We start from the raw sequence: 14,877 nt of genomic DNA on the forward strand, positions 1-14,877 counted from the left end.
ATGATATATGCCTGGTAACGGTGGAAACATTTGTTTTAAAGTGCACTGTCAGATGTCATTTATATGCTGTGTGCCTCTCCTACTGCTTTTGTATGTCCCTGGGGTATTTGGAAGGAATTGGTTTTTGGACATTTAAAAAAACACTAAAAAAAAGCCGCAGATAATTGTGCCATAAAATATACTACTCATAAAATACATGCACTGTACATTAAAAGAAAAAGCATAAACATTTGCTGTTACAGAAATGTACTTTGCCATTAGTGAAATTATGTTGCCTCAAAAAAAAAAATCCTGTTTTACAGCACTCTGAAATGACAGAATCTGACGAGTCTTCACGGGCAAGAAGACGGCAGAGAAGTTCGGAAATGAAACGTAAATGTATACGCTATATAGAATTTTATGTTCTAATCTGAATCTGGTGAGAATGGCTTTTTCTGAAGGGCCTATTAAAGTAACACCTTCTAGTTGTCTCTGCTTTCGGGTTCTGAATTCTTTCCCTTGCTCCCTTTTGATATTGACACCTCTCTGTGGTGGCAGGGACTGCCTCTACGATAAGACAAACCGAACGGTACCTTTTAATGAGATGGGGAGCAGCTTGTGTCACCTGCTTCCCATCAGTGTTACTAGCACAGCCAGTTTAAATACTGTATATCTTATGGTTAAGAAGTTGCTGTGAATACTATGTGCATAGAACTCCCCTCATTAATTGCTCTTTTTCTATGACATTGGCATATTCAACACATTAATGAACCCATCATCTTGACTTTAAGAAGTGCATGCTGTCATACTGTATGTCCTTTCTTGTTAGACATGCCTCGTTAGTTTGTGAATATGGGTTAACATGCCATTTTCTAAACTTATAGCACTATTGCATCAGAATGATTTGTGAAAGAGGACCACAGAATCTAACTGCCTTTTGGAAAAATGAAACTTGGAGTGTTACTTACAGGTGTCATTCCATGCCGGCTGCGGTGGGTTTTGAGGATCTTCTGAACCCTCTCATGGATCTCTTCCCAGTGTGTTGGAGTGGAAGGACTGGTCTGGAACCTTTAAAACAAAGACTTCAAATGAAGTCTTGAAATGTGGAGGAAACAGCTAAAAATGCACAAGTAGAAGATGACATGCTCTGACTGTCATTCATGAAATTTCATTTAGAACACATCTGAGCTCTCACATTTGTCAACCATAGCATAATACCCTATTTTAATATCCTCTAAATGTTCTAAATTCTCTGTCCCAAATGCACATGCAATGCAAATCAGTGTCTTCTCTAATCTGTACATGAGATGTTTATTTTTGCATGTCTGTTTCCTTGTTTCAGTCTTGAGCTTCAATCCTTGCCTGGGGTTAATTTAGTCAATAACATTGAGTATTAAATACCTGAATCTACTATTGGAAGGAATGATGCGAAGGACAACTAATATAAGAGTTCATTATAATGGATACTGTTTTAAGACACATGCCCGCACAATAAGCTAGTTTTAATTACTATTACCACCAGTTGTTGCAAAGGCATTATACAGTATGGCTAATTTCAAAGAAATATCAGTAAAGGTATGAAAACTTCATTCTCCTCTGTCGAGGAATTAAAGCAGGGCCTTATAAAAAAGAAAATCAGCAATGCAAGCACACTTGGCTCTGACCGAGGTGGGTGCATGGATGACTAGACAATATTTGTGCAATGTGACATAAAAATGTTTAAAATTCAGGGCAATAATAAAACCCAATAGAATTCCCTTTAAACAAATTACACGGGCAATGTCAACAACATTGTAAGAGTAGTGCCCCCATGTTTGAGCCAACAGTAAAGTGCTCTAACTAACGTGAGAAAGGTACTGTAGCTCAACATTACAAATATATCCTTTCTAATAGGTGTTATTTCATCTTCATTATCTAGAAGTAGTTTCAATTTGGACTTGTTTAAGAATGGTTACAATCTTTCTATAAACAGACTGATAAAATGAACTAATAATAAATCAGCATTCATTCTAACTTTTAAAGTATTGTACAAGTTAACAGATTTAGCATAACTGATTGCTAATATATCTTAGTGGGTGGATTTAAATGAAAAGAATTCTTGCATCAAACATAGGAAATTGTGCTTAATCGCCACTAGTCTGTGCTCAGGCACCAAGAATAGCACAAGTAGAACTGTTGGAGAGACTGCTGTCTTTATTTCATCTCAGGTTACTGAAGGCAGGGTGGAGAGGATATACTGTATAAGACAATGTAGATTTGTATACAGTGTTTTCTTCAATTTTTTAGACAAGGTTTACATTTGATTATTTTAAAATTCAGCAATATAATTTACATTTATGCCTGTACTGTAGCAGTTATTGCAGTCTTTATTTGATCACCTACTTGCCTTACATGTTTCTGACCTCTCCTTTTTACCCAGTACAAAAAGCTGTATGTGATATTATTTGAAATTAACCCCACTAAGAAACTAATGAAAAAGTGTTATTTGCATTTTTGAATCAGCACTCCAGATAGGCCGGGACGAGCCAGAACACTGCCCCTTTTGCTTTGTTCAATCAACACACCCCTGAGCAATTGTTGGTTCCAGTTAAACATTTAACACGGCTTTTACAAACACCAAGCCACCTTCCCCACTCCAACAAATGTGAATGGATTTAATGGCAGAGTCATCTGCAGTTGGTACAGAACATACTTAAAAACACTTGAATTCTTCAAAGGAGTAGCATGCAGTCACAAATGTCATTTGGCACAGCATTTCTAGGACAGCTTTAAATTAGGCTCTTGGAGATTCATGTTTATTATTCATTCTTACTTATTAAGAACGTGGGGTTCATCCTAAATTTACTCTTGCAGAGAAACAGACATCAGTTGTATGCGCCATTTTGGGAATAAATGAAAGGCGGGGAGCCTTGTCAAAAACAGCCAGTGTGCATAGGTTCTGATGCATACGGCAGTACTGGAAAATGACTGGGGCTGTGCTCAGATTACACAACCTTCCTGATAACGCTTGAATTCAGATCACTGAGAAAGACGCAGTGTGTTCCAGAAGTTTGCCTTTTCGTAACAAATTAAAACTCATTTCAACCTTCGCTGCAGCGGGCTGTGACTTCTTATATCCTCTATAAAGAGCTTTATAGGAAACCCACATGACACTACATTCTGGAGATTGGCAACGCCAAATTTACCAGAATGAAAACTTTTAATCTTGAGAATTAACCTGGGCACCACATTGGCATGGCACCTGCTGCCGTATAGTGCTTGGGCCTGGGCTTTGATTCTGGACTTGTGCATCTGTATTTGAGAAGGAACAAGTAATAGGTTTATTCCATGCTGAAAAAAAAGAAGAAAGAAAACACAACGTTTCGGCCGTGGAGCCTTCTTCAAGTGTGAGGTAAGAAGAAGAGAGCTCCACGGCCGAAACGTTGTGTTTTCTTTCTTTTCTTTTCAGCATGGAATAAACCTATTACTTGTTCCTTTGCAGCCTACGCAGGCTGACGCAGCTACCCACCTGGATTTGAGAAGTTTGCACGTTCCCCTGTGATAACGTTTTCATTTTCTCTCACCTTTCAAAGACATGCTAGCTATGTTTCAGTCTACGGCAGCCCAGCGATGGACTAGCATGCTGTTCAAGGGGGCAGTCATGTGTACCGACTTTCCTCTGTATGCTTTTGGGAAAGGATCTTGCTGTGAAGCAATCCTTATCAGGATAATAACTGACGGAGGAGAATTAACCTTGGAAAGCCTTGTTTTAATGAGAGCATGTTTCAGAGTGTAATACAACCCCTGCAACTTAATGTGAACTTGCACCTGGGCCTATTAAGATGTTTTGATGTAAACAGCTCAGTCATTCCTTCTTAAGGTCAATAAAATGCTGTTCTCACTGCATGGACCAAATCGTGGCTATGGTCATCCTAGTTTTAAAAAAAGCAAAACAGACAGGCTAATTAAACCACATGTGAAGAACTTGGAATTATAATGTAGCAAATTTCCTTTTTAATTAGTAACAATGTCCTGGGTCATGCAATCTCAATACTTATACTGGCAAGATAAATGCATGTAACCTACAGTAGCACAGGTTACACATACACAGGTATTCAAGCAGAGACATTTTATTTTAGCATTGTGAAGAAAAAGCTTTAAAATCTATGTTTTAATATATATTTTCAGGCATGTCATGCATGCACGTTTTCTACTGTAATAAATGTTTTAAATAAGATTTCTATTCTATGTGCTCTTAATCATCCAGGCAGTCTTGAAACAATTAGTCTGACAGAGGTATATCATCAAGCACATATCTAACAAATAGTTTTACCAGGTGTAATTCAAATTATGCAAATAAAAAGTACATGGGTTAGAAGACTGAATATTTGTCACAAGCTGTATGGTAGAAAAACAGCTCATTGCAACACAGACAGTAAGTCTGAAAAACCCTTAAAAAAGGAAGAACTAAACAATGTGGTCCTGCTATAGACTCTGTACTGCTGCTTTACAAGCACCTGTGCAAAAACATGATCTCTCTGCTCTCGATTTACCCTTCAGAATCCAGAGCCAGAGATTCATTTTGAGTATTTGAAGTGCATATCACCATTAACAGAGGTGGAACAAACAATGCCTGCATGCTGAGTAATTAAAGCAAGATCTCAGCACCAAGACACAAAACATTCTTTAAAAGCATTTCTTCCATTATCACCACTGTCCCCAAGTCTCCAAATGCACTATAGAAGCAATTAGACCATTTTTAGATCACCTAACATACATACAGACTCACTTCCTTACCAAACACACATGTATAGATACAGTGACTACTCACAATTAATTTGCCGCCAGGAAATCATACTGCCACTACAACTATGAAATGAAGACGCAAAAATAATTGCTTTTTAATTGCAAGCTGTTCTCATCAAAACATCTTTGCAATCACCGATTGCCATTAAGCACTATTGATTAATATTGATTTTTTTTATTTGTCTCAGTATCATCAGTAGAAATAAATAATATTAAAGTAAATAATGAAATAATAAAAAACACTACTTTAAACAAAGGAAACTCCTGCATACTTACAGTGCCTTGCGAAAGTATTCGGCCCCCTTGAACCTTTCAACCTTTTGCCACATTTCAGGCTTCAAACATAAAGATATAAATTTTTTATTTTATGTGAAGAATCACCAACAAGTGGGACACAATTGTGAAGTGGAACGAAATCTATTGGATTTTTGAAACTTTTTTAACTAATAAAAAAATGAAAAGTGGGGCGTGCAAAATTATTCGGCCCCCTTGCGTTAATACTTTGTAGAGCCACCTTTTGCTGCGATTACAGCTGCAAGTCGCTTGGGGTATGTCTCTATCAGTTTTGCACATCGAGAGACTGAAATTCTTGCCCATTCTTCCTTGCAAAACAGCTCGAGCTCAGTGAGGTTGGATGGAGAGCGTTTGTGAACTGCAGTTTTCAGCTCTTTCCACAGATTCTCGATTGGATTCAGGTCTGGACTTTGACTTGGCCATTCAAACACCTGGATACGTTTATTTGTGAACCATTCCTTTGTAGATTTTGCTGTATGTTTGGGATCATTGTCTTGTTGGAAGATAAATCTCCGTCCCAGTTTCAGGTCTTTTGCAGACTCCAACAGGTTTTCATCCAGAATGGTCCTGTATTTGGCTGCATCCATCTTCCCCTCAATTTTAACCATCTTCCCTGTCCCTGCTGAAGAAAAGCAGGCCCAAACCATGATGCTGCCACCACCATGTTTGACAGTGGGGATGGTGTGTTGAGGGTGATGAGCTGTGTTGCTTTTACGCCAAACATATCGTTTTGCATTGTGGCCAAAAAGTTCGATTTTGGTTTCATCTGACCAGAGCACCTTCTTCCACATGTTTGGGGTGTCTCCCAGGTGGCTTGTGGCAAACTTTAGACGAGACTTTTTATGGATATCTTTGAGAAATGGCTTTCTTCTTGCCACTCTTCCATAAAGGCCAGATTTGTGCAGTGTAAGACTGATTGTTGTCCTATGGACAGACTCTCCCACCTCAGCTGTAGTTCTCTGCAGTTCATCCAGAGTGATCATGGGCCTCTTGGCTGCATCTCTGATCAGTCTTCTCCTTGTCTGAGCTGAAAGTTTAGAGGGACGGCCAGGTCTTGGTAGATTTGCAGTGGTCTGATACTCCTTCCATTTCAAGATGATCGCTTGCACAGTGCTCCTTGGGATGTTTGCAGCTTGGGAAATCTTTTTGTATCCAAATCCGGCTTTAAACTTCTCCACAACAGTATTACGGACCTGCCTGGTGTGTTCCTTGGTCTTCATGATGCTCTCTGCGCTTTCAACAAAACCTTGAGACTATCACAGAGCAGGTGCATTTATACAGAGACTTGATTACACACAGGTGGATTCTATTTATCACCATCAGTCATTTAGGACAACATTGGATCATTCAGAGATCTTCGCTGAACTTCTGGAGTGAGTTTGCTGCACTGAAAGTAAAGGGGCCGAATAATTTTGCACGCCCCACTTTTCATTTTTTTATTAGTTAAAAAAGTTTCAAAAATCCAATAGATTTCGTTCCACTTCACAATTGTGTCCCACTTGTTGGTGATTCTTCACATAAAATAAAAAAATTATATCTTTATGTTTGAAGCCTGAAATGTGGCAAAAGGTTGAAAAGTTCAAGGGGGCCGAATACTTTCGCAAGGCACTGTATGTATTCTACTGTACATAAATAAATTCAACCTTAAAGGTACCAGTTTTCCAGTTCTTCAATTACCATTATAAGATGAACCGAGACAGAAAAAAGGTGATTAGCATCTTTTTTAGCTGAGAAAAAGACATATATTCTTTTTGGAGCAGAAATTCTGCACAGCTCTAATGGTCAGAGTATTGAAGTATTGAAGTGTATACCCAAACTGTGTGAGTTTTAACAATAAAATGTTGATAATGAAACCAAAAGAAAAAATACATTGCATGTTTTTACTACATTTATGTTCAAGTCAAAATATCAGTTTGATATGGACAAACAGTTTAAATGTTAAGAAATCATTTTACACATTTACTTCACAATTAAGCATGATACTCAACACGTAATCATAAATGCATCATTGAAAAAGTATTACTAAGATCTGTTGTCTTGTTTAAATAAGATTTAGACAAATTACAGTCATTTAAAAGCCTTTAATTGTGGAAATAAATGCCATACAGCATAAAGGTGCCGTAGATATGTACTTAATATCTTAAAAATGTAATGTGCATACATTTAACACAAAAAAAATTGCTATGAGTCAAGGAATGGAATGTAACATATATCTCCCTTGCTTTTCGTCAGAGTGGCATGCTGGAATTAGTGTATTTTTTTATTTAGAAATATATGCCCTGTTTATTTTAACTTCTACCACAGGGTGATACATTTACATGGGCCTGCATTTTTTAATTCACTTGAAGTTTGAAAAAGAAATTTGACGTAGTTCCTTCTTGTGCTTTTCTCTTTAGCTGTGTTTTTGAAATTGGTATTGTACTGTACTTCTTTAAGTGCCTAGATTAAATAAATACTTTTAGCCATGTAACATATTAGACTGTAAGATACAAAAAAATCTTCAAATATAACAAGAAGGAAAATTTGGAGATTTATTTATTTCCTCAGATGCCTTGAAACATTCCCGCAAATTGTTTGATTGCCGGCTTTGTTTTCATGTCAAACTTTGTCACTACCAGTACCAAACTGATGCATCTCATCTGCAAAGCGCCTCTTAAAATTATTATGCAGAAAGCTGTCGGTGTCTTCCAGCTTTGTATAATAAGCATAGTCTTACAGACAATTTGGAACAGATACCACAAAGCTAGCAGATAGTACACATTGTTGCTACGTACTCCAATCTGGGCAGTGGGAGATAAAAGAGCACGTGAAAGAAGTCAGAGAGAACGCTGGGTAATTCAAATAGAATTTTCTTAACTGAGTGTCCCAACAAAAAGGTCCTCTTTACTCATACATTAGGAACAGCTGTTGTAGATATTGTGTTCTACAGTTTTGGGTCTCCAATTTTCACATTAGAAAAACACTTTCCTGAGGGTACAGTATTATTTTGAATCAATTGATATTTTATAAACAGTATTTGTTTACGTTTGTAATATATTGTACAAAGCTGACTCTTGTATCCAAGCATCACAGGGTTCCCTTTACCTATATTTTTCTTTTCACAGACTCAATTCGGTATTAATTTAAACTGCCTGAGCAGTCTGGGTAAAGCATCTTGCTCAAGGGTACAGCAGTGGTGTCCCCCTGGGATTTGAACCCACAAACCCTCCAGTCAGGATTCTAGCCTCTTTATCTTCCATTTACACACTGTTCAATAACACGGTACATACTCACTCCCTTGATCAAGTTTTATGGTTTTGCACCTATTCTGTTAGCACCATTCTTTTGAGTGGCAGCACTGTGTAATACACTGTTTTCTTTTATACATGTATAAAAGAAGATGTTTTTCAAACTGAAGCCTGCAGCTACCTGATTAGCTGGTTAGGAAAAAATCAACCATGGACAAAAAATCCTTCTTTTGCTGGAAACCTTTTTAAAACGTTTATGTTGACCATAAGGTGTTAATCTTTGTACTGTGTTACTCATATCATTTCATTATAAAAATGGCTTAATGTAACCACAGCATGAGTTAAAATAATGGAGAAAAAAAGCACCACAACTCAATGAGGGTAACACGTTTCTGTCATTTCCTCTTCCATCAGAGATTTCCAAAATCGTGCTTTACTGTAGCCAGAATATGATAAACTTGCTTTAATCTCCAGGCTTATGACTTTTGTCGCGTTTTCAATTTATGGAAGGAAGATCATAGATTTCTCAGTTTTTTATCAGTTTAAAATTGTCTATTGATTTTAATGTTTACAATGAAGTGAAAAAAACATGCAGTTTTAGCTTGCAGAGCTCAGATCAATTGCAAGGTATCTCAGAATTTATTAAACCGCTTGTTGGGTCAAATGCATTCACACCAATCTTGCTGAAACACAATCAATACTATTTTAGTTTGTTTTCTCTCTGTCCTTTTTTTTTAAAAAAAGTGATGAACAAACATGACAAGACATCAGATCCTGTAATTTCAAGAAAGGGGAAACACATTTCAGTAGCCTATTGTGATCGAAATAAAGATCTGACTTATACAACCTCTTTTATTTGTTTGTGTGTTTTCATAAGGTTGAGATTGAGCCAATAATTCATTATTGGAAATTCAAATGGGATAAGGTATGAGCTCCCCTCCCTGCCTTCCATCTGTTAACAAAATGGAAATCGTTTCAGTCTGAGAATGACAAATTTCAGAATCACATAAAAACTGGTTGTGTGATTTGACCCAGGCAGCAAAAGTATTATATTTTTTTAAGGCTACTATGCTTTTTTAATGCTATTATACTTTTTAAAAAAGCCTACACCCCTCATAGTCTCCTCAACAGAGACTGTAATCACTAAATCCAGCAGTGTAAGAGGAAAGCATAAAGAACAAAAAATTAAAAATACGACATCTAATTGATGTTTTTAATTACGCATCATTAAGCCACTTATATGTAATTGCATTATTCCCAGAGGACAGCTGTAAAAGTCAGGGAAATGTTGATGCACTCAAACTAGAATTATTCCTATATGAGATAAAAGCAAATAGCAACAGTGCGATTAAAGAATTTGTCACACCCTGATCCATTGATTCTGATGGAGATAAAATAGTAACCCATTTATCTAAAGGAGCTAGGGAAACAAAGGGTATGCAGAGATGTGACATCTGTGAAAAATGGCCTGTAGTTGAATATGACCAAGAAGACAGGGATACTGAAATACCACAACTTCCAAGCTGATAATAGAACTGAAACTTTGGCACAACCAGCAAATTAACATAAATTTGAAATTTGGTTTAATTACTTACTTCGGTTGCCTGTAAAAGTGACCAAACCAGAACAGACTGAATGGTCTGGAGTTGGACTGCAGATACGTAACTGCTTTTATAGTTTATGCTGTTTTAGAAATTGCGATGTACTGTTAACGTTTTTCTCCAATGTCTACGTTCCTTGAGAGGAACCTATATTTTCTGACTGGATGCAAACAAATTTATCTTTAGAGAATCAGGAGCGTTTTTCAAGCCGATTTGATTTGGAAAGGACAGGTTTTTGTCCTTACATTCTCAGTACCCGCACAGCAGTGATAAAGCCACAGAACTGCCAAGGCCTATTGCTAATTCTCTTGTTGTGGGCCATGGTATGAAAAGCAGAACTACAGTACATGAAACATCTGATTCAACTGAAAACACAAGGTGACAGGTGTGGGGGTATCTTTAATATACACTGAGCTTAGTTAACCACAGTAATGCTCAGACAATTGTGAACCACTACACCAGTGGTTCTCAAACTGTGGTACGCGTACCTGCAGTGGTACGTGGCGTGCCGCCAGATGGTACGCCAAATGACCCTGGAACTGTGTTGTGTGCGCTGAAAAATCGGGACGGGTTTTCATATTTTGTATTTTTATACGTGTCGAATACGCACCCTACGTACTACGATACAGTGCGCGCTAATACTTTAGTGGACACAAGAGATACTCTGTAATTCTATACCACTCTATAGGAATGCGTGCTACGGACGCAAGTGACCAATTATATTTTAAAAAAGCTACTGTATCTCCAGCAAATAGGGAGGTAGGAGAATGTGCGTGATTTTGGAACAATGCCAACGTCGTAAACACAGGAATGCATAGAAATGCGTGCTATGAACGCTGGTAATCTTGTGAGCACAGGAAAGCGTGAAAAATAACAGAAAAATATTTAAGAACTGTTCTAAGTTAATTTGAGGAAAATACACCGAGCTTCTCTGTGTTTCTCTCCCATGCGCATGAAATAAAAACTTAAAATAAACACTGAAATAAAAACGGAAACGTGGAAAAATGCAAGTTTGCGGATTGCTAAAGCAGGTAAGCCCCACACTATTATGTGTGGAGAAAAAGCTGCTAAACAGCTCGACCTCCTGCCCCCCCTGAAAGACACAGTCATTCACAGAATTATTGAAATGAAGGCTTATATCAAAAGTACGCTGACAGAGCACGTTAAGATGAGCAGATGTTTTTCACTGCAATTAGATGAGTCTGTAGTGGATTTGGCCAATTTGCTCGTTTACGTTAGATACGAGTTTGAGGGTACGTCCCGTGAGGACTTTCTGTATTGTAAGCCGCTACCCACAGGAACTACAGGAGAGCACTTATTTCAGCTTTTGAATGAATTTATCGAAGAGAATGGGATAGACTAGATAAAATGTGTCGGAGTTTGTACAGACGGTGCTAGAGCAATGACAAGCCGACACAGCGGTGTAGTTGCACGAATTAGAGATTTTGCTCCAGAAATTAATGGATGCATTGCAACATCCACCGGGAGACCTTTGCCATCAAGAAAATGCCTGACAATTTAAAATCTGTTAGACTGTTGTGAATTGTATCAAGGCTCGAAAAATTAATTCACATCTGCTTTGCTCGACTAAACAGGCTCACCCCTCTCACTGAAATGGTGCTTTTTTATTTTTATTTGTTGTTGTTTTTTTTTTCTGTAAAACACTTTGAGAAGTCATATTTTTTATATCAAACAAAGTTTATTATTATAATATTTATTATATGTATGTGTGAGTGTGTGTGCACACGCACTCATGTTGGTCATTGAGAATTTCTGGGGTTCCTATGAGATGATGACTTGTAGGTGGTACTTGGATGCTTTGGTTGGATTAGGGGTGGTACTTAAACTTTTTGGACCGAGAACCACTGCACTACACAGTCAACTACTGGCACAACTGAAATCAAGACCAGTGATCTCTAGACAATAGCACTGAAGGCACAAATCACTACTTGTTGAAGCAATTCTCAAAACACCAAAATGATATTTTGAATAGCTATTAAAGCTATATAGCCAGAAATCACTTAACCTGAGGTCTGGATTGCAGACGAGAGTAAGGGTATCATGGGACACGGGGGGATGTTTCATTGACTAGTGAAGCATTACTGTACCTCTCTCTCAGGGAAGATCGATTCAGCAGAGGGCTCGGGGGAGTCTTCACAGTGGACAAGGGAGTGGAATGTGCTTTCAGTTGCCTCCTGGGTCTACGGCATATACCTGCAGTCTCAAGGCTGGTGTCTTCAGACATGGCCCTGGAGGGCCTGAGCCTGTATCCCTCCTGGGGCTCTGCGATAACCTGGAAAGAGTTAGGGCTGAGCCGCAGAGCAAGGAGGGAGATCTCAAAGGCCCACAGAAAATTAGACGATTTCCCTGCTGTGGGATCAAGAACAAAATGGAAGTGCATAAGTCGGCCTTGTGAAATACAGCCATAATACACTGGATTAAAAAAAGGCGTGCTGGTCCAGTAGACAATGTTGATGTATGTGAGGCTACTGGCACAAATACCATTACAATGATGTCAGGCAATTGCGACACATACAAGCTTTCGCTTGTATTCCAGTAGGCAGGCAAACAATTTGCAGGAATTCTTTGACCAAATCCCTGGTTGGCTATGAAACAATTGTGTGACCAAGAGGATAAGATCCTTCTCACTAGTATGAAAGTGATGGCAGAATCATGAATTGGAGGCTGTCTTGTCCTTTACTTTCTATTTGGGGTGCTACCTGTGTAAGCAGTATTGTATCTAGTGCATGTACACTGTCTTGATAGGGCAACACTAGCTTGTAATATTTTATGCTTTGGTAAATTAGTTAGGTTAAAATAAGCCAATCAGATGCTCATGCACATAACATTTTTGTGACTGAATCTGTCACATTTATTTCCACTTTTTCATTCAAAATATTTGCATTTTCACTTGCCCTCACATTATATTTTGCCAATATAGATTTGCAAAACTTTTCAGGTTTAAACAGCATGCAGTAGCTATGTATTATGTGACTGCATGTTAATTAGCTCATTGTGCCACCATCTTTTGAGTACATGCTGTTAAAATGCACCATAAAACTGAAACATGCTTCTTGCAAGACACCAATATACTACATGTCTTTTTCACCGGTGATATTTAGTAATGGCATGCTGATGCCCCAACACGGGCAAAACAGCTGTCCATGGCTATTGATTTTGATTTTATATATGCAGAAGGTGGAACCATAAGTTTTTTTAAACAGTTACACCTTTTTCAGCACTGTGAAATGGTAAGAGTTTATTAATACCCATTTACATCATTCATGCACATTAACAAGTTTTCCTTCTGAAATCCTGGTTACCAACTAAAACCGAAAGCATACTGGAAACTCACTCTAGTAGTCTTCGGTCTGTAGCTGCCAAGGAGAGAGGGATCTGTAGAAAGAAAAAATATATAAGGTGTTTTAAAAAAAGAGTACCTTCTGAAAGCTAATCAAAACACTGTTTTGTTAAGTTTGGAATTTCAAGCATGTAGTATCCTTCTCCTTGAATTATCATAAATTAGGAATGGAACTGAGTGTACAGTACACAACTTCACATACAAAGGAAAAAGTAGAGGTTAATTTTACATTGAAAAGCAAAAAGAAAAAATGTTTTAGTAGTATGTTTTAGCAAATTGGAACGCTTTAATCAAATGAAATATCAGATTTCTCAATATTGCGCAACCAAGCCTGTTTTGCAAGCAATGTTTATATGCTTCATTTTCACATTCATTGACAGTGGTTGCTCTCGATTTAGAATGCAGAAGTGACAATAAAATGATAGGTGCAGTAATTAACGATATCCACATTCACTTGTGAGTGGAGACAGTCAATAAATGTTTTACTTCAAACACAGACACACCTTCACAAACATTCAGTCCTGGTGTTCGCAGGGATTTCTTTGTGGATGGGGTGCGGTAAGACAGAGAGTCGTTCATCGAGGATGTCTGCTTACTACTAACCTGGAACAAGAAAAAAAAATCAGCACCTTAGTAGTGGTGCAAGGAAAAGAACCTTTAGTTTAAGCAATATTTACCAATATAATTACAGGAAAATTATTTTGATTCCTTTAACCAATTGCTACAGGAAATATGTCAGAAGAATAAAAAAGTGTGGAACTTTTATACCTATCAATTCTGAAATCTGAGTATTAATCATCTCCCAGTTATGCTCATGTAGAAGGAATCTTGAGGATAGTGCATGCTTCACTCTAAATCCTGCTATGTGAAGCCTTTTGTCATTCCTTACACTACACGCAGAACAGCAAAAGAAAGTGTGATGCAGCTTCCACAAATAATACTACAATCTCACGGCTTCCAGACGATTGGCATCCAAAAACGAAGGGTACTCTTCGCTAGCTCATAGCCTGGCCCATTGTTTTGCACAAATGCTTATGTCCTGGTCATTATCAGCTCATGATCGTAGCCCGAGCTTGAAGTAATATATGGACTACAAGCATCATTACCTGATGTCCATTGACATCTGCTAATTTTTGACAGCTGACTTCAAAGACTGGTCATGCACAGCACACATTCTGTGTTTCTTCAAGCAGGCATGCTTCTGCAGACAAAAGTTTGCCAAAGATGCAGAATATGACTGCAAACATTGCTTCAGAGTTAACTGTCAGATCAGTGTCTTTTCAGGTTTTTGTGCACTTGAGTGGATGTTCCTTTGCTCGCAGCAAATATCTTTTTAGATGTTTAACATCCATTGGACATTTACTGCTTGTCTTAAAATATCCATATGCCAGAATGAAATGTTCATCTGGGTGTGACACTGGAATTGGGTATACCTGGACATTTATATTGACATGCAACTAAACCATAAAAAACAGAGCAATTTACTAAATCAAATAACTTTCTGCAAAGAAAATGAATAATAGGAAAGGTTTTATGGGTATTTATCAGCAAAAATATTTTAACAAAATATCCAGTATTACACCTGGTCACATCCTGATCTTTGTCTTTTCAGCATTAGATGTTCATTAAA

At 37.8% G+C, this 14,877-nt stretch overlaps 1 protein-coding gene across 4 annotated transcripts in view; it reads right to left on the reverse strand.

Annotated features, from left to right (window-relative positions):
• spata6 (spermatogenesis associated 6) overlaps positions 1–14,877 on the reverse strand; it is a 41,540-nt gene that overhangs the window by 10,089 nt on the left and 16,574 nt on the right. For all 4 annotated transcript variants that reach the window (XM_088598969.1, XM_088598966.1, XM_088598968.1 and 1 more), the window contains exons 8-11: positions 13,751–13,850; positions 13,242–13,282; positions 11,995–12,179; positions 948–1,047 (exon numbers count right to left, since the gene is read on the reverse strand). In XM_088598969.1, the coding sequence (XP_088455095.1) occupies positions 948–1,047; positions 11,995–12,179; positions 13,242–13,282; positions 13,751–13,850 (426 nt within the window). The remainder of the gene's footprint in view (positions 1–947; positions 1,048–11,994; positions 12,180–13,241; positions 13,283–13,750; positions 13,851–14,877) is intronic.

This window comes from Lepisosteus platostomus, chromosome 11 (genome assembly GCF_059453375.1).
Source record: "Lepisosteus platostomus isolate fLepPlt1 chromosome 11, fLepPlt1.hap1, whole genome shotgun sequence".
Taxonomy (NCBI): domain Eukaryota; kingdom Metazoa; phylum Chordata; class Actinopteri; order Semionotiformes; family Lepisosteidae; genus Lepisosteus; species Lepisosteus platostomus.